Source organism: Colobus angolensis, unplaced genomic scaffold (genome assembly GCF_000951035.1).
Source record: "Colobus angolensis palliatus isolate OR3802 unplaced genomic scaffold, Cang.pa_1.0 Scaffold46, whole genome shotgun sequence".
Lineage (NCBI taxonomy): Eukaryota > Metazoa > Chordata > Mammalia > Primates > Cercopithecidae > Colobus > Colobus angolensis.
The window spans coordinates 5,270,020-5,297,886 of record NW_012118043.1 but is presented as its reverse complement, the minus strand read 5'-3'; the positions used below and the strand labels follow the sequence as shown (position 1 = coordinate 5,297,886).

Here is a 27,867-nt window from a genome sequence, read left to right as displayed (position 1 = left end):
GCAAGTTTTTGCTAATCGAGATTACTGCGGTAGCCTCCTATCTAGTCACCTGCTTCTATCTTTCCCCTCTGCATTGATTCTAAAACAAAAAATCTTGCCATTTTTATGCTCAAAATCCTTCAAAACCTTACCGTCTCACACACAAAAAAAGCCTAAGACTTTCCAGTGCCTGTAAGACCTTATTTAACCTGCCTCCTCCCATATCCTTACTCTGTCTCTTGCTATCTCCTCCCTCTCCCCACTTTGCTTATTGCTTTATAGCCATACTGCCCTCCTTGCTACTCCTCCGGTGTACCAAACTATCCTGTCTCAAGGACTTTGCACATTTTATTCTTTCTGCCTGTCCATCTCCTTCCCCTGGCTTCCCCAGGTATATGGCTTATACCCTCAATGACTTCCTTCAGGTATCTGCTTAAATATTTTAATTGAAAGGCCTTCCCTGCTTCACTATATAAAATAACATTGACCTCCTCCTTGTCTCTACCCTCTGGGCCTGCCATTCCCTAACTCTCTTAACCGGCTTTGTTTTCTGGAATAGCAATAAATATTTATTTCTTCCATGGCAATAAATACTATGTGCTTATTTAAGAGTTTGTGGTATTTGTCGTCCCTGTATATATTGTTCAACAGTTTCGTATGGGCAGAGACCTGTTTTTATTCACTGTTACATCCCCAGCACTTAAAACAGTGCCTCATGTGTTTAGGCACTTAGTAAATATTTGTTGAATGAAATGCAACAAGTACAAAACAGTGTGATCACTGTAGTAAAAATACAAGGTACAGTAGAAACACATGGGAAAGAGTGACATGACTACCTAGGAATTGAGGAAGACTTTACAAAGATGCCCTTAAGCAGAGCTCTTTGGAGAGAAAAGCAGGTAGGGCATACAAAGAAAATAGCATTTCAGATACACAGAGGCATGAGAGAACAGTGTGTTCAAGGAACTAAAAGTATAGTACTGCTACAGCATAATTTGGGGGGGTAAAGATGAACTAGATGAGGCTGAACATGTAGTAGATAGCACCTGATCATGGAGGGATGGAGGGTTTTTGTGCCAGACTAAGGGATTTTAGATTTTATCCTGCCGAGTGGACAGTGGGAGATAGTGTGAGCCATTGAAGACTTCTGAGCAAGGGATGTTTTATTTATATTTATTTGTGTGTGTGTGTGTGTGTGTACGTATTAAAAAGGTAACTCTAGCAACAATGGGAAGGTTGAGTATCAAAGCTAAACACAGCATTTTAAGATATGTATGATGTTGTAGGAAAATATGTATGATGTAGAAAAACAATTACTATCACTTGTGGGCAAGAGGATATTTCATTTTATGTTTGGACAAAATCATTGATGTATAGTGGGAAGATGTTCTTGGCATACTTGCAGAACATTTGTGAAAGAGAAGAAATGCCCAGTGGAGGATTATTCTGTTTGTCTTTGAAAATCCACCCTTTAGGAAAGAAGACTTTAAAAAATTAGTTAACAGTTATGTTGTAACTCATAATGTGCACTCGAAAAGTGCTTAAGGGGTACCAGTTATGAATTCAACGAGAAAAGATGTTACAGAATAAAATAAATTGTACTTGAATGTCAACCTCCTTTCTTCATAGAGGAACAGTTGGCTGTCATTGATATATCTTCTGATCTTGATTTATTGTTGAAGGAAATAGTGACAGTTGTACATACAATCAAATCTATACTGTTTGCTGTAGGAACAGTGTATCTGCCTGTGAGGGACAAATGTCTGCTTTTGCATATTGCAGTACTCCACATGCACAGAATTTTTGAAATGAAATATGAACTATAAAAACATTTCTTCCTTTCATTCAAATGCAAGTAAAAACCATTTTTATTATTTCAGCTGGCTTTTCTTGTGTCATATCTTAGCAATACATTGAATTTCTTGAATACTTTATTCTTACTAATTTAGGGTCAAACTATGATTTGTGAATTTAAGGATAAAATAGAGACACCCAAAATGGTGCACATGATTTGAATGTTAAGAATTTGGATTTGGCACTCCCAGCCAGGCATAGTAGCTCACGCCTATAATCCCAGCACTTTGGGAGGCCAAGGCAGGCAGATCTCTTGAACCCAGGACTTCAAGAGCAGCCTGGGCAACATGGCAAAACCCTGTCTTTCCATAAAATACAAAGCAAATCAGTCGGTCCTAGTGGTGTGCATCTGTAGTCCCAGCTACTTGGGAGGCTGAGGTGACAGAATCACATGAGTCCAGGAAGGTGAGGCTGCAGTGAGCCATGATTGTGTCACTGCGCTCCAGCCTGGGCGACAGAGCAAGACCCTGTCTCAAAAAGGAAAAAAAAAGAAAAGAATTTGGCATTCCAAATTCATGAAAATATGATACTGTAATATTGAATATAGTTTTAAAATTTTATCCAAATGCTACAGAAGATAAAGAAATATTTTGTGAAGGTAGATACAGCTATATATAGAGTTAAGATCCATTTCCCAAGTTAAAGGATTCCCTTTTTAAGTGTGCTGCTATTCAACTCACTATCTGATAGAACAATGAAAATAATTTTCAGTGAAAAATTGCTTTGTAATTTCTGGGTCCATGTTTGATCCAGATAGCCACGTGTGGCTGGTGGATTTACCCAACCATGATGACTAGTAACTCAAGTTGGGATTTTCTAATTTGTTGGAAGCAAAGGTTAGAAAAGAATTGAGATTAGGTTAGAGCGTCAACTCTAGTTAGTTTAAACAGAAAGAGATTTAATAAAAAATTTTAAGTGGCTTGTAGAATTGTTGGCAAGACTGAAGAAACAGACTCTAGATCTAGAAAAAGCCACGTTGCATCTGGACCACCAAGAGAGTTATTGCCTCTTTTAGGATCGGAAAGGCTTTTGCAGAATTGTGAAACTGTAACTTTTAGATGCCTATCTTAGAACCTTGCGACCTCTGCCATGATCAGGAGTCTGCTACTATTAGGAAAGAGCTGTTAGCAAGCCACCACCTTCATCAGTAAGCCGTTGTTGCTTCTGGCCCTAGAGCCAAGTCCTGCCTGCCACAACCTGTACTGCAGAATGGATGCCTTGTGCCTTTTTAAATATTCATGAAACCTGTGATTGAATACTAGGACTTCTACAAATACTGCTGCAGAACATGAACATCTCCATGACAATGTTTGCTAGTAGAAGCAACCCAAACTCAACCTCCCTTCTCTTCTGTCCTTAAAATTTCTAGTGAGTGCATCTGATTGGTGGAACTTAAATCACATTTATAACTCTAGCCACAAGAGAGGCTGGGAAATGTGTTTTTTAACTTCTCTGCAGTACAGGGAGACATACACTGAAGGAGGTTGAAATGGATGTTGAACAGTAATCTACCATATTTACCGCAGGTTTAGAACCTGATTCTCCTTAAGGTTGGCTGTTATTAAACAGGCTATAGATAAGTTGAGAAAGTTTGTAAATAATACCATCAAACAGTGTTGAGAAACTCATTTGTTTCTTTGTATATTTTATTGTTTTATAATGACAACATTTAAAAAACAACTAGAATTTGTCCTTCACCTCTATGATGAATTAAGTGGTCTGTGGATACCAAAAGTTTCCTCACATTTAAGATGTGGTTAGTGGATAAAAAGCCCAAAAGAGGGAGTATAAGAAAAACCCTCATAAGAGGTTACCTGAGCTGAGGAAAGGTTAGTGTTGTCAAATAATGAAGAGTGGTCAAATAAGGTGGGACTGAAAAGCAGTGATATGATTTGGGCATTTAATATTAGTGTTTTTTTGTTTGTTTGTTTGTTTACTATTGAGACAGTCTTGCTCGTTTGTCCCAGGCTGGAGTGCAGTGGCACAGTCTCGGCTCACTGCCACTGCCATCCCCTGGGCTCAAGCCATCGTCACACCTCAGCCTCTCAAGTAGCTGGGACCACAGGCATGCACCACCATGCCTGGCTAACTTTTTGTATTTTTAGTAGAGATGGGGTCTCACCATGTTGTCAAGGCAGTTTCGAAATCCTGTGCTCAAGCGGTTTGCCCACCTTGGCCTCCCAAAGTGTTGGGATTACAGGCATGACCACTGTGCCCAGCCTGTTAGTGTTCCTCAAGGTTCTAAACAGGAAGTAGAGAAGTAGGATAAGAAGGCAAGTTGCAGGTTTAGGCTGTGAGATGAAGGGAACACTTGAAAGCAGAGATTATAGAACAAGTTTTCAAGAAATTTGGCAATAGATTTTTTTTTTTTTTTGGTTCAAGGCACATGGTCATTTATGTACCAGAATTGGCCAGAGTTCATGAGGCCCTGAACAAATACCACACACAATCTTCCAAAGTTCTTCACTTTTGTCTTTTTGTGTAGCTTGATGTAAAGTGTGGCTCTTAACATATTCTCTTTATGCTTAGAGATATAATAGGTACAACATTACTCTTATTATATCTGTAACCATGACTTCATTTTTGATTATGTTGTTTATAAAATGCCAATTAATCACTACTATAGTTTGGAGTTACAGTAGCCGACTTAACATATTTGTACAATTGATTGTTGAGCCGGGCATTGATTAGATGAATTAACTTTCAACAAAGTTTATTTGAACTTCAGTCAGTGGTGGATGTTTAAGAAGTACAGATTATGATAACTGCTTTTATAGGAAGTAATGCTTGGTATTTTTTCATATTACATAGAGCCTACGTTTTTATTCTAGATAAATACCTGATAATGTCAGGTTCATTGGATTCTTCAGACAAAATAACCTCATTGTCTCTCTCTTAAAAGGGAGAGGGAAGTAGAGTATGTGTAGATTTAGATTTATTTAATATTTTTTCTCAAAACTGCACTTATGTGAATGAAACAGAAATGTATTCAGGGACAGTTATTTAGTGTTTTAAATTCTCCCAATTATATATGGAGCATGTTTATTATGGAGCATATTTATTAAGTAGAGAATTATTATGATCTAATTCCAGATTTTTTGTATTTTAGGTAATGTATCGTAAGCTAGTTGGACTTTTGTTTTTTAAAAAAAAGTCTAAATTATGCAGAAGGGAGATGTCAAAGAAAAAGGAGAGGCTGAAGGACAGGAAGGTTGAGAGTAATGAAAATAGAATTTCTAGACAGGGTCCTGGAGGGAGTAAGAGGGAATGGGGTAGAGAGAGTACAGTAAATGGATGAGCTTTGGATGAGAAGAGGAATAACTAGGCTTTGGAGGAAGAGGAAAACAGATGAATACAGGTTGAGACATAGATTACTTTTCTTAGGGACCTGGCTTGTTTGTAAGGACTAACCCGTTTTAGGCAATTAATTAAATTAATCATTTAAAAGGTTAGATTCCTCAATTCTGACTTGAGATGGACATAAATTTGTTTATTCTGTTTAGTGGTAACTTTATTTTTGAAAAAAATCTTTAAGTGACAGATTTAATAAGTATCTTACTGATACTATTCCATTGGTTTTCTTATTTTAATTTTATAAATAATTTGTTTACTGAGTTTTTTTATAGGTGCTGCTTAGGTTTCTAATAGACTTCTCAAAAATATATTGGTTTGAATGGCTTTAAAGTTGATCAGCGGAAAGGTGCTTGAGTTTGTCTAGTCCAAACCTTCATCAGGAAAGCTGTGATTGAGTGATTTGTGTGAAGTCATACAGCCACTTAGTAGCAGAGTAAGACAGGAATATTGGTTTTATGGTTCTTGGGGTAATGCTGTTTCCCTTATGCTGACTGATGCATAAGGGAACTGGTGTATTGATTTCAGCGCCCATATTTGTGTATGTCCTTTGAGCTAGAGCATCAAAGAACTTCAAAACCTCAAAACTAGACTTTTTGGGTTATTTAATATTCCTTCAACAAATATTTCTCAGCTGTCTACTGTATGACAATCACTGTTTAAGATCTTGAAGATGAACAAGTTCTCGGGCCTCAAGAATGAGGGAACCAAAAAATAAACACTGAAGTAAAAATGAACAGAAATTTAGATAATTATCAGTGCTATTAAAGAAACAAAATGGAGAAATAGAATATGGTAGCAGAACTATGTGCTTTAGATAGAATAGTCAAGGAAGATTTCTCTGAGTTAGTGATATTTGAGCTGAGACTGAATGATGAGGCACTAGCCATTGAAGATCTCTAGGAGTGTGGTATTCCAGATAAAAGCCCTAAACTTGAACATAATGTGGCATAGTTGATGAATGAAAAAAAAAAGTAAACACTGACTGGGGTTGGGGGAAGGGAAGGAGAAGAGATCAGAGAGACCATTGAGTAGGGCTTTGTAGACTGGGGTACAGAACGATAATTTTATTCTAAGTGAAATGGTGTGGTATTGGAGGAGGGAAGTGAGTCAGTAACCTAAAGAATATGTTTCAGATATCACACTGCTTGATGGAGAATGGACTGTAGGAGGGCCAAAAGTGGAAGCGGGGCACCAGTTAGGCAACTCTCATGTTTGCCCAAATAAAAGATTATGGTGGCTTGGGCTTGGTGATTCTAGTCAAGGCAAAGAGAACTGGTTGGATTTGGGATTTATTTTGGAAGTCTGCTGGATTTGCTAAGGGACTGGGTATGGGAGTTTGGGAAAGTAGTAGGAGGATGGTGAAAGTAAGAGCAGAAAATGGTAAGCTGGGGAAAGGGCATTTTTAGGAAAGAAATCTGATGGTTTTTCTGGGACTTCTTAAATTTGAAATGCCTACTGGATATCCAAGGAGACACTTGAATAGTCACATCTAGTGTTTTTTGAGGAGAGGTTAGACCTGGTGTTGCAGATCTGGGAGGCGTCAGCATTACCACCATATACTGCAGAGTTGACAAAGAGAAGGAAGAGAAGGTGGTCTGGAATTGAGGCATTGCATGTTTAGAGGTAGGGAGGGGGAGAAGTCAGCAGAGAGCCAGTGATGTAGGAGAAAAGTCAGAAATACTGTGTTGTGGAAGCCAAGAGAAGAGAGCATTTTAAGGAGGGATATTGATGTTCATTTGTGTTAAATCATGCTGCCTGGCCAGATATGATGAAAATAGAGAAGTGATCATTGATTTGGCAATGTGGAAGGCATTAGTGTCCTCAGCTAGAGCAGTTTTAGTGTCATGGTGGGGTCAGAAGTTGATTGGAGAGGATTGAAGAAAAAATGGAAGGTAAGAAAGAAGAGACAATGACTAGATATGATGCTTTTAAGAAGTTTTTTTTCTTTTCTTTTTGTGTGCTTTTTTTTAAGTTGAGAAATTCCCATCGTTGTTTATATGCTGATGGGAATGATCCACTAGAGAGGAAAATTAATTCAGGAAAGAAAGAATTGGAAATTCTGGAAAGAAAGATTAATTGTGGAGTAAAGTCCTTGAGGTAGCACTGGTGGGATGGGATAGAGAGCACAAGTAGAGGGATTGCCCTTTCATAGGAGTGGGGATGCAATTACGTAATATAAAAAGGAACCTCAAGTCACTTTATACACAGCTCCTCCCTTCACTCTTACCAGCCTACTTTAGACTAACTTGATCTTTCTCTAATCACTAGTGTTTTTTTTTTCTGTGCCACATTAATATGTTGTTTCAGATTGAAGTCATCCTATATAAGGCTTAGTATGAAGTAGTTCATGATATTTAATAACAATTTCAAATTTTGTGCCAACAGGTGAAGCAAAAAATTTATTGCCGTATCTTGGACCCCACAAAATGAGAGATTGTTTCTGTACCATCAATTTGGACCAGGAAGAAGTTTATCGTACCCAAGTTGTGGAAAAATCTTTAAGGTTGGTAGAAAAATTGGTAAATTATGATTTTTACTATATAGATTGGTAAATATTATGCCTTTTCCAGATTATAATAATCAGGAAGACAAGATAGAAACAGTGCTTGCTTTCATGTGGCTTTTTATCGTCTCAAAATGTTGTCTTCCTCTTAATTGTTCCTAATTTTGTCTTTGTTTTCTGAAGAAAAGTTTTTTTCACGTGACAGGCTAGATATTGCCTATTTGTTTGAACTTTCCTCAAAGTACATGTTTATTTTATTTATCTAAAGAATAAGTTACTTAAAGTTCATACAAGTTGCTTAATTTATTAGTGCATTATCGGGGAATGAATTCTCAGATAGATGTCTCATCTTTGAAAGTGTAATTGCCCTTTGAGAGTGTCATATTAAATTCTAATTCATAAAATTGGAATATACCATCTCTGCACTGTAGCAACGTGAACATAATTCTGGTGCAGAGCTGTGCTGAGAATCTTGTTCAGAGACAAAAGTCAAAATAAGGAGACTGGGCGCGGTGGCTCAGGCCTGTTATCCTAGCACTTTGGGAGGCAGAGGCGGGCAGATCACTTGAGGTCAGGAGTTCGAGACCAGCCTGCGCAACATGGTGAAATCCCGTCTCTACGAAAAATACAAAAATTAGTTGGGTGTGGTGCCGGATGCCTGTAATCCCAGCTGCTTGGGAGGCTGAGGCAGTAGAATCGCTTGAACCCAGGTGGCTGAGGTTGCATTGAGCCAAGATTATGCCATTGGACTCTAGCCTGGGCAACAAGAGTGAAACTTCGTCTCAGGAAAAAAAAACAACAAAAAAAAACAAGATGTGGGGTATTATTGGAATGAGCACGTGGTGGATGAAATACTGAATGCCATGCCTTATCTGAATCGTATTTTAGGTCAGTTGTATTTTAGGGATCTGTTTTTGATGCCTTTTTAAAAACATCTTTTACATTTGCCTTTGAAGATTCCTTTTATGTCTTTATTTTCATTTTTTATAATTTTAAATGTCAAGTTCTTCTTAGAAAAGATATTGTATAAAACTGAAAATACTTCAGTAGCCCAAAAACATTTCAAGTAGTAAACTTGAAATCTTTAGTCTTAATTCTCATATTATTCTTATTTGGCTTTAGAATGTACTTTAAACATAATATTTGAATGTGGATGTAATATATACAGGAAATTCTGCATTTATAATTGTTTATAAAATAATGCAAAGAGATAAATACATACACTTGTCTTTCATATCATGTGTTTGACTAATAGTTCTTTTTGCATTGATTTCTATGTTGAAATTAATTAGAAGGCTCTAGTTACTTTGTGAGACCACCTTTTAAAAGTTTATTTTGGTTACATTTGAAGGGAAAAATACAGTGACAAAAGTTCACTAGGCATTTTAACAACTAAAAGACTGAACCAACTGTTTTCTAGACAAGATCAGATATGACTTCTGTAGGAGTGTTTTACTTTATATTTCAGCTTCTCATTTAGTTATAACATCATAAAGACACTGCATTTCATAGTGATATTTCTAGAGAATCTTTGTGTTCTTTAAACTTTCTCAGGAAAGAGGTGCACTTGACAAAAGAAACTATCATTTCAGAGATTCACATCTTCATAGAAGAATCATAGAAGAATAAATGTATCAAAATGACCTTCTTAAAATGAACTTATAAGAATAAGCTTTGCAACATGAGGATGGGCAAAGTTTCCTTACTTTGAATGCAAGAAGCACTACTAATTATAAAAGATGAAAATTAGTAAATTAGATTTTATCAAACTTAGAGGCTCCTTTTCTTTAAGACACTGTCAAGAAAATTAAATGGCAAGCCACAACTGGGAGAAAGTATTCTGACAAAAGACTTGTATCCAGAATTTATTTAAAAACAAAAATCCTAATAACTCAAAAGAAGACAGATGGCCATTTAAAATATGGGGAGAATACTTAAACAGATATTTCAGAAAAGATATGGTCAAGAGCACATGAAAACGTATTGAACATTGTTAGTCATCAGGAAATCAATTTAAAACCATTTTTGTCACTATAGATTCTACAACATAATCTGCAGTGATAGAAATCATATCGCTGGTTGCCTGTAAGAATATGGTGGGAGTGATTAAGAGTCACAAGGGAACTTTCTGGGGAGATAAAAATGTTTTATATCTTGCTTATAAGGTAGGGATTACATAGGTGTATACATTTATCATGTTGCATTCACTAGAATAGCTAAAGTTAAGGCCTGTCAGTACCAAGATGTGGAACAACCGGAGCATTGCTGTTAGGAGTGTAAAACAGTACAACCACTTTGAAAACAGTTTGATGGTTTCTTGTAAATTACACATTCACCTACTTTTTAACTCAGCAGTTGCACTCTCAGTAATTAAAAGCATGTGTCTAGAAAAAGCTTTCTATAAGAATGTTCATAGCAGCTCTACTTTTGATAGGTCGAACTGGAAACAATTCAAATAACATTCTCACTAGGAGAATGGATTTGGAATGCAATGGAATACTATGCGGCAGTTAAAACAGTTGAACTACTATATACACAACAATATCGAAAAAATCTCACAGACATTAAGCTGAATGAACAAAGCTCGACATGAATACATACTATATGATTCTGTGTATGTGAGATTTTAGGATAGATCTGTAGTGATAGAAAACACATCACAGGTTGGGGCAGGTATGGTAGGGTAACTGAAGGAGGGGTGTAAGAGAACTCTGGGGAGATAGCAGTGTCCTATATTTTGATTGGGGTGGCAGCTACACAGTTGTATAAATTTATCAGAAGTCATCAACCTCTATACTTTAAATTGGATTTTTATTGTGTGTAACTTATACTTCAATAAAATTAATTTAAAAATAGCTTGTTTTAATTTTTTAAAAATATTTTTAAAGTTGATTTTAAAATAGCATATTTTAATTTTTTAATAGCTTATTTTAATTTAAAAAAATATTTTGAAGTAATCTTTCACGTAACATTAGCTGTTTTAGGTATTATGTATTGTAAATAATACAGCTTTACTTAAAACATTTCTAAGACAAGGATGGTATGAATGACACTATCCTCAGCTCTCAAATGGTCCACCTTAGGTGAGCATGACCCCAGGCAGTTACTGTATCTTCTATCCACAGGACTGCTGAAAAGCTATTTGTTCAGAACTCATACTGGCAATTTAGATCCCCTCAGTGTTCAGCTTAGTTTATATGGAACTCAGTTGAAATTTAGCACTGATAATTATTTTGGGGCTTTTCAAGTTCTTTTCAATGGCATTTTAGTCCATCATTTCATTAACCCATGCCTGTAATCCCAGTACTTTGAGAGGCCGAGGCGGGTGGATCATGAGGTCAAGAGATCGAGATCATCCTGGCCAACATGGTGAAACCCCGTCTCTACTAAAAATACAAAAATTAGCTGGGCGTGGTGGCATGCGCCTGTAGTCCCAGTTACTCAGGAGGCTGAGGCAGGAGAATCGCTTGAACCTTGGAGCTGGAGGTTGCAGTGAGCTGAGATCGCACCACTGTACTCCAGGCCAGGTGACAGAGCAAGACTCTGTCTCAAAAAAAAAAAAAAGTGATATTATTTGAGTATTTTTTTTTTTTTTGAGACGGAGTCTCGCTCTGTCACCCAGGCTGGAGTGCAGTGGCCGGATCTCAGCTCACTGCAAGCTCTGCCTCCCAGGTTCACGCCATTCTCCTGCCTCAGCCTCCCGAGTAGCTGGGACTACAGGCGCCCGCCACCTCGCCTGGCTAGTTTTTTGTATTTTTAGTAGAGACGGGGTTTCACCGTGTTAGCCAGGATGGTCTCGATCTCCTGACCTCGTGATCCGCCCGTCTCGGCCTCCCAAAGTGCTGGGATTACAGGCTTGAGCCACCGCGCCCGGCCTATTTGAGTATTTATACTATTATTATTGAAGGTGATATTATTATTTAATTGTTTTATATTATTTGAAGTAATGAGCTTTCGTTTTCTTTCTAGCCCATTTTTCAGTGAAGAATTTTACTTTGAGATTCCAAGAACTTTCCAGTATTTGTCTTTCTATGTTTATGATAAGAATGTTTTACAAAGAGACCTTCGTATAGGTATGTACTATTCATAATTGTCTTTAATCACAATGTTAATGTTTATATTCATTCGTTCTCTTAGTATAGTGAGGAAAACTGCAGAATAATATATGCTGAACATCTGTAATCTTTTTCTCTAGACTACATGTTCATTTATGAAATTTCGGTTTTAATTTGTATGTTCAGCTTATATGACGCTTTCTCAGGGAGGCCTTTGCAGCTCCCCTAGTGACTATGTCATATGTTTTTATAATACCTGATTGTTCCCTTTCCATGGTACTCATTATGCTTATTCATTAGTTGGCTGTTTCATATCTAGGTTCTCTAGTTAAATGTGATATTTAAAAGGACAGGGATTCTTTTTTTTTTTTTTTTTTGAGACAGAATCTTGCTCTCTCTCCCAGGCTGGACTGCGGTGGTGCGATCTCGGCTCACTGCAACTTCTACTTCCTGGGTTCACCTGATTCTCCTGTCTCAGCCTCCTGAGTAGCTGGGATTACAGGCATGTGCCACCACGCCTAGCTAATTTTTGTATTTTTAGTAGAAATGGGGTTTCACCATGTTGGCCAGGCTGGTCTTAAACTCCTGGCCTCAGGTGATCCACCTGCCTCAGCATCCCAGAGTGTCAGGATTACAGGCATGAGCCACTGCGCCCGGCTGGGCAGGGACTCTTTCTTACAGAGTACCTTACATTTAGTAAATGTTGGATAAGTATTTGTTTAGTGGTTCAGATAATGTTTTTATAGAAAGATTGCAGTTTTGATCCTTCAAAGAACATCTGTTTTTGGGGTTTTTCTAATAGAAGTAATAATTCACTTTAATCTATTTATACATTTTCTTCCTGTCTGTATTAGTGACTATATCAGTCCATTCTCACACTGCCATAAAGACATACCTGAGACTGGGTAATTTATAAAGAATATAGGTTTAATTGGCTCACAGTTTTTCAGGCTGTACTGGCTTCTGCTTCTGGAAGGCCTCAGGAAACTTACATGAGTAGAAGGCAAAGGGGAAGCAAGCACATTTCACATGGCTGGCAGGAGAGAGGAGAGTTGGGAAGTGCTACACACTTTTTCAATAACCAGATCTCATGAGAACTCACTGTCATGAGAACGGCAAGGGGATGTCTGCCCCATGATTCGGTCACCTTACGCCAGGCCCCTCCTCCAACAGTGGGGTTACAGTTTGACATGACATTTGAGTGGGGACACAGAGTCAAACCATATCAGTGACCAATAAATATATTTCTTTTTTTTTTTTTTTTTTTGAGACGGAGTCTCGCTCTGTCACCCAGGCTGGAGTGCAATGGCACGATCTCAGCTCACTGCAAGCTCTGCCTCCTGAGTTCATGCCATTCTCCTGCCTCAGCCTCCCGAATAGCTGGGACTACAGGAACCCGCCACCACTCCTGGCTAATTTTTTTTTTGTTTTTAATAGATACCGGGTTTCACCATGTTAGCCAGGATGGTCTCAATCTCCTGACCTCGTGATCCGCCCGCCTTGGCCTCCCAAAGTGCTGGGATTACAGGCGTGAGCCACTGCACCTAGTCAATAAATACAATTCTTAAATAATTGTCAGACTGGAGTGTGATCTGGGGGCATGAGCTAGAACAAAGCTAACTAGCCACATATGTGTCACATTCCTGATCTTTGCACCACTATCTTTGTATTTTAATCATAGGCAGAGGTCTAAGTTACATTTATTATTCTCTTTCTTTTTAGTGTCCTAAATTTCATCTCCATTTTCTTTTTTGTTTGAAACATGGTCAAGTCTCCTACAGCTTAAAAAATTAAGAATTATTTGGCCAGGTGCGGTGGCTCATGCCTGTAATCCCAGCACTTTGGGAGGCTGAGGTGGGCAGATCACGAGGTCAGGAGTTCGAGACCAGCCTGGCCAATGTGGTGAAACCCCATCTCTACTAAAAATACAAAAATTAGCCTGGCGTGGCGACATGCACCTGTAGTCCCAGCTAGTTGGGAGACTGAGGCAGAAGAATCACTTGAACCCGGGAGGCAGAGGTTGCAGTGAGCTGAGGTTAAATACAGTGTGGTTAGGGAAGTCTGGAAAGCAAATAACACAGTGCCATTGTGATTGTATTAGGGTTATTGCTATAGGAGACCACACAATGGTGTAGATACCAGGAGTTATGGAGGCCATTAATATACCAGTCTACCACAAAGACCAAAATGTATCTATCGAAACCTCCTACACTAAGTCTTTGAAGTACTGCTGTTGTCTCTAAATGCTGCTGTTGACTATCTGCCCAAATTTGTTCAGTCCTCTGGATTTTTTTATACTGTTTCATTTTTATTTTTATATAGGCATTTTTATATAGGCAGTAACATTTGTCACTATTTTTGTTTGTTTGTTTGTTTGTTTGTTTCTTTGTTTGAAATGGAGTCTCGCTCTGTCGCCCAGGCTGGAGTGCAGTGGCATGGCATGATCTCATCTTACTGCAACCTCTGCCTCCTGGGTTCAAGCATTTCTCTTGCCTCAGCCTCCCTAGTAGCTGGGACTACAGGCGCACACTGCCAAACTCAGCTAATTTTTTGTATTTTAGTAGAGATGGGGTTTCACTGTGTTGCCCAGGCTGATCTTGAACTCCTGAGCTCAGGCAGTCAGCCCACCTCAGCCTCCCAAAGTGCTGGGATTACAGGCGTGAGCCACCGTGCCTGGCCTGTCACTGTTTTTATCTCCTCTTTTAGCCATTTCCACTAGTGCTCAAGTAGGAACAGGACTATCAGGATTTTGCCAATTGGTGAATTTTATCAGGCTGAAATTTCTAAGAATATATTGTATCTAAAAATGGGTCCCAAGGGTAACACAGTATTTACTGATGGCAAGAAAATGCTACTGAAAAATGGTATTAGAAAGCTAAAAATGCTTTTTTAACTTAATGATCAACAAAGGTGGTTTCTGTGCCCACAGTTCCTTCATTTCCTTTGGTGTTTCCTTTCTTTGTCTGATTTTAAGGAACTAATACAGCATCTGGTGTGTATATGTTTGGTTTTAAGCGCTTTCTGTCCGTGAGTTTGTCAGGACAGTGAGGAAATGAAGTACTAACTTTAAATGATTTGTTGGGACGTTTGTTTCTTGTTTTTTTTTTTTTTTTTTTTTTTTTTAAAGAGACAGGAGTCTCACTATGTTGCCCAGGCTGGACTTGAACTCCTGGGCTCAAGCAGTCCTCCTGTCTCAGCCTCCCAGGTACTTGGAACTACAGGTATGCACCACTGCAACCAGCTGTGTTTGATTTTTTTTTGAAGTTGGTAATTTCATAGCTGGTGAAATAATGGATTAACTTTGTTTAAAATAGTAATCAACAGCTGGCCACAGTGACTCATGTCTATAATCCCAGCACTTTGGGAGGCCAAGGCCGTTGGACTGCGTAAGCTTAAAAGTTCAAGACCAGCTTGGGCAACATGGTAAAAACCTATCTCTACAAAAACTATAAATATTAGCCATCTGGGACCAACTATAAAAATTACTTCCAGCTACTTGGGAGGCTGAAGTGGGAGGATCACCTGAGCCCAGGAGGTTGAGGCTGCAGTGAGCTGTAATTATGCCACTACACTCCATCCTGGGCAGCAAAGCAAGACCCTGTCTCAGAAAAAACAATTAAATTAAAAAAATACATAAATAAAAGAAAATAGTAAACATTAAACATACATCTTTGGGACTATTAGAGGCACAAAAATGGTTTTTAAGATCGTTAAAAGTCATTCTAATGCAGAGGAGCCACATCAGATGTAGAGTTTGAGTAATTCACCCAAGATTGCACAGCTAATAAGTAACAGAATTGACACTAGGTTATGGAATTAGTGTTTGTGTTGGAAGGAACACAGGCATACTTTGGTTTCGAAATCTGACTTCAGCACCTCTTAGCGGCAAGTTTAAAAATATTGTTCAGCTTTCCTCATCTGTAAGATGGTGATTATACCCTCTACCTCCAAGATTGTTAGGAAAATTAAATAAGAAAATATATAAGAATGTCTCCTACCTGATAGAGATTCAGTAAATGCTGGCTTTTCTTTCAGTTCAGTGTTCTTTCCATTGTATCGGGCTGTCTACCTTTTACTGTTAATGCCTGCCAGTTTAGTGATAAAACAACAAATCAGAATCATGAGGCATTTTTTTTAATTCTATTTGTATTTCAGAAACTTGTTCCTTCCTTCCCCATCCCTTTCTTTTCCCTCTCCCGTACTTCCTTCTCATTTATCCTCCCACCTTTTTTCCTCCTTCATTCTTTGTCTGTCTTCCCCTCTCCCTCTTCCCTGTTTTATTCCCTTGGGCTGATGATATATATTTCTTTTTATATGTTATAGTGCCTAATAAAGTGCAGGACATGTTGTAGGTATCCTGCTACCTAATGACTTCAAATATTTTTCTTATTTTCCTGTGCCATTCTTATATGTCATTTTCTCTAACTTTGCGGGATCACGTACTCTTTCTTCCCTGCTTCTTCAGGCCAACTAGCCTCATGCAGCTAGATCTTTACATATCGGAAACTGACGTCTTAAAAAGGAACTTAAGAATAAGAGCTGGCAATAAAATTACAGAGTGTTCTCAACTCATAAATGGCTTATTTATGCAGCTAGTCAGAGAAGTGTTTCCCTCTCATAGGACAAGAAACATTCAACTCTTCAGTGACAGTGAATGTCATGATACTCAAGATGTGGAATAGGAGGAAGAGGCAGCTTGCTTTAGAATATATTACCTGTGTGACTAAGAGAGGATTCTCTTTTGGGAAGGCATCTGTGACAGACGAGAAGTATTTACAGTGATCTGAGAGTAGTGAGTCATAAATAGGACAGGTAAATTTCTACTCTAGTTTTTAGCAGCATTGTTAGTTAAGTAGAGTGTGGTTAGGGAAGCCTGGAAATCAAATAACACAGTGCCATTGGGATTGTTGAATGAGGGAATGAATTTGTCAAACCAGTAAACTCCTAAATAAACTTTGTAAAAAACCCTCTTTTTGAGTTTGGGACTTGTTTTGGTGATGTTTTCATGTATTATATGTATGTACATATGTACATCTATATACATATTCATAAATAGTATGCAAAACTAAAAGTTATGGAAATTGTAAAGTAGAAATTTCACCAGAAGTCTACTGATTCGTTTCTGGATGGTAAGTAAACTCTCTTAAAATTACGTGCCAGATATTATCTGTGCCTTTTTCTGGGGAGAGGACATAAAAGATACATAGTTACAAAAATTCTTACAGGGAGGGGAATGGTTCTCAAAAGGTAAGAGCTTCAGCTATAGGATGTATAGATGTATTTCTGTATGTACATATATATTTTTCAGTATCAAACTGTTATGCATTGCCTTAACATTTTATTTACATCTGGTGCGGAATCAGTGGTAATTAGGACTACTTGATAAAATTGTGGTAATCATTTGTGGCGTGCAATATTGAATACTTTGTCATAATTTTGTATCCTAAGCCATTCCTGGTAGTGTATGGATTTGCCAGGAATTTGATACAATTCATAGATGAAACATATCCAGAGATTTGTATGATTTGTCTCTTAACCTAAATTCTTCCTGCAGTTTAAGGAATATTTGAGTATTCTAGTTAGTGCCTGAATTTTATATTTGGCTTTTAATCTGTGTATTTAATACTATAAGAATTTCTGTTTTCCCACCATTTTTATCTTAAATTTAACCAAAAGAAAACTAAGATACATTATTTCCCTAGTGTCATTTTCTATGTGATTTGAATGAACTATAAATGCTATATATTCACATAAAGCTTTTGATCTTCAAATTACATTTTATCCCAAGAAAGTTGGGAAGATATGCATTTGTTATCAGGACCAATTTATTTTAAAATTTTGTGTTTTCACTTCGTGTATTAATAGACATATAAAGATGAATTTACAATAGGCCTCCTTCGATTGTATTTTTTTAATACAGTTACCACTCTTTAATAAAATATAGCTGTGCACTTTAGTATTTTCTTTAAAATTAGATATGTCAGTTGTCTTTATAGTTTTAATTCCAAGACATGAATGAGAAGCTTATCAAAAACTATAATGTGGTTACAGTCTAAAAATAACAGTTTTGTTGAGATGTAATTCACATACCATTAAATTAACCCTTTTGAGGTATACATTATATTTGCTTTTCAGTGGTTCAGAAAAAGAATCATTATATATGTTAGAGGGAGAGAAACATTATAAAAGTTAACAGTAGGGGAATATGAGTAGAAAATATGGAAATTTTTGGTGTACATTTCTTGCAACTTTTCTCTGTTTGAAATTATTTCAGAATACATCTTTTTTTTCTTTTTTCCAGCACTAATGGCTTGGGTGAATTAAAATATTTTTTAAATTAAAAAAAGTGTATGATGTGGTGGGGCCCTTAGTATATTCACAGAGTTATGTAACCGTCACCACTATCTAATTCCAGAATAAAATTTTAAGCATGATTTTTGTTTGTTTTCCTGTTCCTTCCTTTTCACTTGATATGCACAAGTTGACACATCTTGACAGAAAAATTTCTTTACAGTTTTCTTAAAGGTTTCAAATGTTGAACTAAAAGACCAAGGTATGTCATAAGTACAAGGAAATAAAGTAGAATTAGGGCATATAAAATGAAAATTCTTACTTGACAAAAGAAAGTGAACCGCTTTTAACTTTATATATCCTTTGTTGAAACTTTTGTGTAGAATCCTGGAGTAAATCGTCAGTCTTATGCAAAACTGTGTCTACTTCTTAAAACTTGAATTGAGGAAGGAAATGCTTTGTACCAAGATGGCAAATACTTTATTATAAGAACATTTCTGTTTCTTCCTCTCATACTACTTTGTTCTTTGTACTGTATCTTCCTCTGAGAGGGTTTAAACTCTTTAGAGAACTGGCTTAATTTTTGTATGTGTTGTAGCAACATGATCAGTGTTTGCAATGTTTTGTTAAAAGTAAACTCTTAATAATAAAATTGTTATAATCTCCCATAATTTTCAAGTCAGTTTTCACTGTTGTTAATGATGTATGATACTGTTTTTCCTTTTCTCTTAATTGGAATTTATAAACTCTTACTAAATGCAGATACATCTGCTCAAAACTTACTAAAACATGTCATTTGTTCATAGGGTCAAAAGATTGGGAAGATTACTTTGCACTACTATTGTACCTTGCTTTTTATAATGAATGTACTCTGGGTAAAAACATGAATCTGAATAAGTACTAAAAAAATGCAGTTGCATGTAAATACAACTGAGGTTTTATCTAATTCCCTGATTCAAAATGACCCAGACAAGGGTCTGCCAAGGGGCAAGGAGAAATGAGATACTTTTTATTCTTTAAATTGTAGGAAAAATGCTTTATAAAAATTATTTTTATGTCGATAGGTACAAATTATTTTACAATATTTTCTATAAAGTATTATATAAAACAGTGCTAATGAGTCTTAGGAGTATACAAAGCATGTTTTCTTATATTGTTTTACTTATTTTCTGTAGGAAAAGTAGCCATCAAAAAAGAAGACTTGTGTCATCACAGTGGCAGAGAAACTTGGTTTTCATTACAGCCTGTTGACTCCAATTCAGAGGTTCAGGTAAATATTAAGGCTTATGTAATACAAGAGATTGTCACAGGAAATGAGTAGAAAATGAACTAATTAAACTAGTTCATGTAAATAGAGCATATTATACCTTATTTTAAATTCTGGCATCAAATATTATAGACTTTTGGGTAATATAGAACAGGAAGGTATTGGCTTTGTCATATTGTTTCAAGAATAATGCTCATGTATATGCATATGTGTAGATTTGGGGAGATTAGAGCATTTCTTTCTTACCTTCTGTTTGAGTCACAATAGCAAATTATTATTTTGTCTTTGAGGGGAAAAGTTTTAAGGGAAAATATGTGTTTTATTAACTCTGACTTTGGGGAGAATCCCTGAAAGTCTGATTTTGTCTGTACTGATCAGGATTCTCTGTTTACTCTCTAGTAAACTGGACTTGGGGAAATGTTATTCATTTAAACCCTGCCTGAGCCCACTGTGCACAGCCTTCACTCCCACACCCACCCTTTCCTGTTGTTCACCTCGCTTTTTATTTGAAAGGATATCATTACTCTTTAATCTTTTTTTTCTTTTTGCCAAAATAAGAGACTTTTTTCAGATTCTGTGAGTAAAGGAGTGTTTAGCCATGTAGCTGAAGTTTCTATTTGTTTTTAGAAAATCTGAGTTGCTCTGTCTTAGAAATTATTATTTCTGTCTAAAGGGTTTTTGTTGTAACCTTATTTATTTATAAAATATGGTAAGGATTGTGAAACCATTTCCCGAGGGCATAATTGCAAGCAGGATTCTTCCTCTCTAAAAGGAGTTATAATTTGCCACTGTGACTCAAACAGAAGTTTAAGACAAGAAAAAAGTGCTACACCCACACCACAGATAATTTGCAAATAAGTGCCTGTGTCTCCATTTCCTCATAATCTCTCAAGCATTCTGATTAATTATTAAATTCTCAAAAACTTAAGTATTTATGCACTAAAACCCCTTCTTAACTGCAAAATATAACATACTTTTCCTGTTTAACCTACTTTGCCATGTTTTAATATTCTTGTCTTTCCGTATTCAGATCCCAATTGTGCAGTATTGTAAATGATCCATGTGAGAAGCAATGTGAAGAAGTGGAAAGGGTTTAAATTAAAAGGCAGAAAACTTAGGTCTTAGTTTTTGTATGTAGTTACTTAAATGACATTGAATTTCATTTCTATAAAGTGGGAATAGAAGTTGCTGTGTTTGATTTATATGGTTTTGAGAATTAAGTGAAATATCTGTAAGAATAGTTTAAAAGCTGTTAATGCTATACAGATGTAAAATATTGTCTGTTTACCACCAGTCAATGTGGTGGCTATTTCCCTAATATTCCCTTACCAAAAGGCAGATATGTAAGTTTTAAAGTACCAGTTTTTCTTTTAATAGTTTTAACAAAAGGCGTGATAGGAAAAGGCTTTGAACATTTAAACTGAAATTTTATGAACCATTAAATTTTATAAAACTCGTAAATTTTATGAATTTTGTGTAAATTTGCTAAACAGTTTAAGAGTTCCAGCTCTCAAAAGGTAGAGTCTATATAGAATACTCTATAGAATTCTTGGAGATGGTACTAGAGATTAATACAGGCACACAAGCCTTTATTTGATGGTGCATGGGTATATATATGTGTGTGTATATGTATGCATATATATGTATGTATACACGCATTAATACGCATGGGTATGCCTATTTATAGATATACACATATATATGCATATGTGCATGTATATGTACACATTTGAGAGATACGTATCTCATCTATGAAACATGAAAATTGTGGAAGTGGCAGTTACCTATTAGATATAATATAGTCATTTTAAAATTTTGTGCAAGTTATTTTCATGAGTTCTTAAACTTTACAACTCTTTTGTCTTAAATAATATTAATAAGATTTACCCACTATTTAAAATAGATTTTAGAAGGAAAAGTACTTTATGGGGTGGGAGAGACATATAACACTTTCGGGTTAATATGGTACCACTGAAAATGTTGTCCCAGTACTGATAAGGGAATACTAAATTAACTTTATGAGTCTAGAAAAGATAGAAAATCATCTCATGGTTCATACAAATCCTACTTTGTTGATAAATTTGTTTACTTCCATAAACTCTGTAAAATTTTACAAAAATATCATGAAACATAAGAGCAATTAATAGGAAAATAGGTGAAAGCTATGAAACATTGCATTCAACAGGAACTCAGTCTGATAATTACTATTAGTAATTATAACAGTATATCCTAAGCACAATACTAAGTACTTAATGTCGTTTAACTTTCAGAGTAGCATTATGAGGTAATAGTACCACCTCCATTTTACAAATAAGGCAAATGAAATTCACAGAGATTAAATGTCTTCTCCAAAGTCACAGAACTACTAAGTAATGGAGCCTGATTCCAAAAGATATCTGTCTGATTCTAAAACTCCTAACCACAGTGCCTTTACTACCTTTCACTATTCTGTACTATTAGTCATAAAAAAAGTAGTAGATTAGGAGTGTCACTTAAGCAACATCTGAGTGTAAGGAACAGAAGCCTGCTCAGATTTGCTCAAAGAAAATGGGAGAGGCCATTAGAAAGCTCCTAGAGTTTCTTGGAGTGTCATTGTGGGAACTTTACATTGCTAGTGTGAGCTAGAAAGTTGTCAGGCATTTGCAGAGGAGATACATCTTAAGTGGAGATTAGATTCTGAGAACAACGGACATTAAAATTTGGCTACGTTCATCTGTAAAATGAGTATACAAAATAAAAAGTTAAAAATTTTTGCATAAGTTACAATTATTTTTAAAAAGAGTTTAGTTTCTTATAAAATACCCTAAGGTATTTGGGTGGTTTGTTTGTTTTTGGTTGACTACCACATAAAATAATAGGCTTGCATTCTGGGCCTTGGTAAATGAAAACTATATACTGTATCTTTAAACTGCAGACCCCCTCCTCCCCCACTCAGTACAGCAATAGATTCTGCAGGTGGCACATGGAAACTGAGACCCACTAATCATTTCTTCTATTCATATGTTCACTGTGCTCATTCAGTATAAGTTCTCACTGTTTAAATAGTTTTTTTATTTCCCTTTCATGAAGTGAATAATGTTTTCTCTCAGTCCTTCCCTCTCATTTTAATAACTATTCACTTTGCAAAATATAAAAGAAAGAAAAAACCCATTTTATTTTGAGATTCCATTGTATTCTTTTTGTATGTCTGATGAGACATGTCTCTTCCTCTGCTTCTCTCTGTAAATCTGCTCCAGTCTCTTTTTGAGACCTAAAAGAGGCCACACCAATTTTTGAATCTATGTGACCATACGGCTTCCTCACCTCCAACATCTGACTCAGTTTTCTGCCACAATCTAGAGAGAAAATTTGGCTAAACTTGGGTCAGATGTCCACTTCAATCTAATTTGATATGGTTGCAGGAAAAGTCACTGTAAGGCAGTCCACTTCAGGGCTTTGAGTAGGCATGTTGCCTGAGGAGGGGTTTGGGTAGAGGAAACGATTGGCATTGCTACCTCAGAGGGAGAGATGCTTGTTTCCTAGTTCTACCACTAATTAGCATTTGTGCCCCAAATAATTGCAAGCCTGTTGTTACCTGAGGATCTTCATCTACAAAATGATAATGTCAGCATAAAGGATTCCCTTGGTTGTGAAGTTCTAGGGAAATAACATGCAGAAATGTAATTTAGCTTTCAAGTGGAAAGATCTCAATAGTATTAAGATGGGCTTTATGCCAAAACAGTTGAAAAATTGTTAAGAACTATAACCACTTACCTTGAATTGTCTCCCAGAGACAATTTTTTATTATTGCTGATACTGTTATACTTGTCATTAATGTTAATAGTTCTTTTCAGTTTCATTTTCAGTAGTTCAAAATATTGTTAGTAACATTTCATTAGTGTATTTTTCTACTTTTTTTTAAATTTAGGTTTTGGCTTGATTCTACCTTTTGCAATTTTTCCTTCTGGACTGTACCATTTTTTTCCTCAACCTATTCTAATCTGCTTTCAGACTCTGCAGTGGGTCAGAGGGAGAGCAGAAATGGTTCTTTATACCTGTGACATTGTGTCAATAAATCTAGTGGACATTTTTCCATCCTCATCTTACTTGATCTTTGAGCAGCTTTTGATACTGGTGACCACTCCCTCCATTTTGAAGCATTCTCTTCCTTAGTTTCTGATCCTGTTTATGGTCCTAGTTATCATCTACTTCATTTGGTATTCTTTCTCGATATTCTTTGCTGCATATGTGAAGTTAATATGGGTTGTGCTGGTGCCTTCTATAAATCCTCTTTTGGCTCCAGTGAACTGCAGCCGTACTATTAGTTATTATGTCCTGTAACTCACCAGGGACATTAAGTATTTATCCTTTATTTATTTCTTAGGCAGTGTGATAAAAAGCATACTGTACATATGGTTGATTAAACCAGGCCGGATATGGTGGCTCACTGTAGTCTCAGCACTTTGAGAGGTTGAGGCAGACAGATTGCTTGAGCCCAGAAGTTTGAGACCAGCTTCGGCAACATAGCAAGACCCCATCTCTATAGGGGAAAAAAAAAAGAGTGATTAAAGCAAATCTCCCATATGGAAAATTCACTGCTCTCATTAATTAAGGAGTTTGTCTCACACAGCTTGTCCAAGCAGTAAATCCAGATGCGCTATCAAACATGTCCTATATGATGCAATTACTTAGTTAATAGGTCTTTACCAACAAGCATATCTTGAATTTCTGGATCATGCCATAACTTATTGATTGTTTTATAGTTTTTTTTTTTTTAAAGACCTCTGCCTTACCTATTTAAAAAGACGTTTAAAAAGAAATGCAATGATTATAGCTAATAATATATACACGAGGATTTTTAAAACATGCCCTATTCAAGACATAATAAATATAAAAACATAATTCATTATTGCAGGTTGATTTTTTTAACTTCATTTAAAATTTTTGTATGTGAATTAATAATGAGCCATTCTAGATCATATTAAATACTTCTTTAAGGAGAAAACAACACCTTCATAAAGAACTGCCACTAATGTAAGAGATACTAAATAAAATTTGTATTTTGCTTTTTCATCTGATGGGCAGTTGTGTCCAAAATTATTTATAGAGGTAATTTCTATGTATTAAAACATCCGTCAGAAATCCAGAAGTTGGGATATTTTTCACCTCATGTACAGGCATACATTCTTTCATTGTACTTCACTGTATTGTGCTTCACAGATACTGCATTTTTTACAAATTGCAGGTTTGTGACAATCCTGTGTCAAGCGAATCTATCTGGCTATTTTTTCCAACATCATATGCTCACTTCATGTCTCTGTGATAGCCTTTTTTAGCAATAGCATATTTTTAAATTAAGATATATGTATTGGTATTTAAGACATATTGTACACTTAATAGACTGCAGTATGGCATAAATGTAACTTATATGCATTAGAAAACCAAAAAATTATTGTGACTTTCTATTTAGATATTTGTTTATTGAAGAGGTCTGGACCCTTAGACAGTATTTCCAAGGTATGCCTGTAAAAAAATTTTTTACCAGTTGAAACATACTGAGTTATTTTATGTGGAAATGGTTGTTAAAATTTAGTGTTTTGTGACTGATAAAAACAAAATAAAATTTAGACTTGAGAGGATTTTAAGTGCATGTATTGTGTTTTGCTCAAATACCTCTGTATTAGTCCATTTTTGTGTTGCTATAAAGGAACATCTAAGGCTGAGTAATTTATAAAGGAGAGAGGTTTATTTTGGCTTACAGTTCTTCTGCAGGCTATACAGGAAATATGGTGCTGACATCTGCTTCTGGTGAGTGCTTCAGGAAGCTTACAATCATGGTGGAAGGTAAAGGGGGAGCAGGCATATTACATGATGAGAGAGGGAGCAAGAGACAGAAGGCAGAAGTCCCATACTTTTAAACAACTAGATCTCACATGAACTAACTAAGCAAGACTCACTTATCACCAAGGGGATGGCACTAAGCCATTCATGAGGGATTTGCCCCCATGATCTGACACCCCCCACTGGGCCCCACCTCCAACATTGGGGATCACGTTTCATTATGAGATTTGGAAGGACAAGCGTTCAAACCATATCAACCTCTGTTCATCTTATTTTCTCAAACTGTGTGCAGAAATTTACGTAGTATCTTCTATGTGTGAAATTTTTGTAAAATTAATTGAAATAAAGTTAGCATATAAAATACCAAATCTTCAAATAGTACATGTATTAGCCCATTTTCACACTGCTGATAAAGACATATATCTGAGACTGGGAAGAAAAAGAGGTTTAATTGGACTTACAGTTCCACATGACTGGGCAGGCATCAGAATCATGGCGGGAGGTGAAAGGCACCTCTTACATGGCAGTGGCAAGAGAAAAAGAGAGAGAAGCAAAAATGGAAGTCCCCGATAAACCCATCAGATCTTGTGAGACTTACTCACTATTACGAGAATAGCACAGGAAAGACTGGCCCCCATGATTCAATGACCTCCCCACTGGGTTCCTCCCACAACACGTAGGAATTCTGGGAGATACAATTCAAGTTGACATTTGGTGGAGACACAGCCAAACCATATTAGTACCAGAGTAATGTAAGCTCCTCAGAATGCTCATTAATACAAGATAATGTGATATTATAACTGCATGTATAGCCTAACATAATCAATGCTATGGAAGTCATATAGAGCAATACCTTTCAAGACTTTGGTTTATTTTTTATTAAAGATGAATAATACAGTGCAAGGTATCTGATCTTCCAACATTTTCTGACATACATGAAAAGTATACTGTCATTGAGCGTCCTTTAAGAGATTGAATAATAAGAATGCAGTTGTAGGCCAAATCACATTACATGTTTATTATCAAACATAGTACCTTGCTGGATTTTTTTTTTTTTTTTTGAGGTGGAGTTTTACTGGAGTGCAATGGTGTGATCTCAGCTTACCACAGCCTCCGCCTCCTGGGTTCAAGTGATTCTCCTGCCTCAGCCTCCCGAGTAGCTGGGATTACAGGCATGTGCTACCACACCCGGCTAATTTTTTATTTTTAGTAGAGACGGGGTTTTTCCATGTTGGTCAGGCTGGTCTCCAACTCCCGATCTTAGGTGATCCGTCTGCCTCAGCCTCTCAAAGTGCTGGGATTACAGGCATGAGCCACTGTGTCCAGCCTCCTTGTTAGATGCTTAATATTGCTTCTTTGTAGGTTCTTTATTTTTCTTATTTGTCCCTAGGAGTTCTTGAATCTGTGGCTTGTCTTCTATCAGTTTTGGAAAATTCCAGGCAATTATCTCATCTCCTTTTTGTTTCTGCCCTCTTCCTTTTTTCTCTTCTCTGCTGCGACTGCAATGATGTGAATAATAGGCCATTTCACCGTGTCTCATATGTCTCCTATGCTTTTTCCCTCTCTGTGCTTCATTGTGGGTATTTTCTACTGACCTGTCTCCCATTTCACCAGTCTTCTTTTCAGCTGTGGCTACTCTGCTACTAAATGCATTTTCATTTTGGTTTATTACTTAGTTCTAACTTTTTTATTTCATTCATTTTATAGTTTTCAGGTATCTGCTGGATTTTTCATTTTGTTTTACGTCTTTTAAAAAAAATAGCTACTTTAGGCCAGATGCAGTGGCTCACACTTGTAACCCTGGCACTTTGGGAGGCTGAGGCAGGAAAATTACTTGAGGTCAGAAGTTCAAGACCAGCCTGGCCAACATGGAGAAACCCTGTCTCTACTGAAAATATAAAAATTAGCCGGGTGTGGTGGCACACGCCTGTAGTTCCAGCTACTCGGGAGGCTGAGGCAGAAGAATCTCTTGAACCCGGGAGGCAGAGGTTGCAGTGAGCTGAGATCACACCATTGCACTCTGGCCTGAGCAACAGAGCTAGACTCTGTCTCAAAGGAAAAAAAAAGCTGTTTTAAATTCTGTCAATTCCAATATCTGTATCTCTTGTAAATTCACTGCTTTCCTCATTTTTTTCCCTTGGTTTTTGATCTTCTGGCATATTCTGTAAGTTTTGATGGAATGCTGGAGATTAAAATATAAAATATATTGGAGATAATTTGAGGGCCTGAATGATATATTTCCCCTAGAGAAGAAGTATGATTCCTGCCAGCAATTTCTGTTTCTATCTCATTGGCCAGAACTACGTCATATGGCTATCCCTGATCTCAAGGGAGGCTACAAAATGTCAGCTTGCTGGGCTCATAACTGCCCCATCAAAAAACAAACACACACAGACACACAAACTTGTTTTGCTACAATCCAAATCTATAAAATGATTACAGATATAAGTAAAACTGAACTTTTGTGTGAAAAGAGACTAAAAAGTGTTCTAAAATGTTCACTGATTTGAGTTTCTAAATCTGAAAAACAGTTTTAAATAATTTGAAACTTTGTTCATTTTTCTTTACTAAGAACAACACAGTAGAAGTAAAACCTTTGAAAACAAAATTGGTAGTATAAACTTTTAAAATCTGAAAATTTAAACTGGTAGTATAAACTTTGAAAATCTAGAGCAAAAAAGCAAAGAAAATCTTCTGAAATTTCACCAACCAGAGGTATCTTGTATCAACATTTCAGTAGATGG

General features: G+C 36.5%; 1 protein-coding gene across 1 annotated transcript in view; it reads left to right on the top strand.

The window, feature by feature from the left end:
- RASA2 (RAS p21 protein activator 2) overlaps nt 1-27,867 on the top strand; it is a 140,401-nt gene that overhangs the window by 26,445 nt on the left and 86,089 nt on the right. Inside the window, exons 5-7 of the mRNA XM_011958220.1 lie at nt 7,573-7,690; nt 11,660-11,763; nt 19,212-19,306. Of these exons, the coding sequence (XP_011813610.1) occupies nt 7,573-7,690; nt 11,660-11,763; nt 19,212-19,306 (317 nt within the window). The remainder of the gene's footprint in view (nt 1-7,572; nt 7,691-11,659; nt 11,764-19,211; nt 19,307-27,867) is intronic.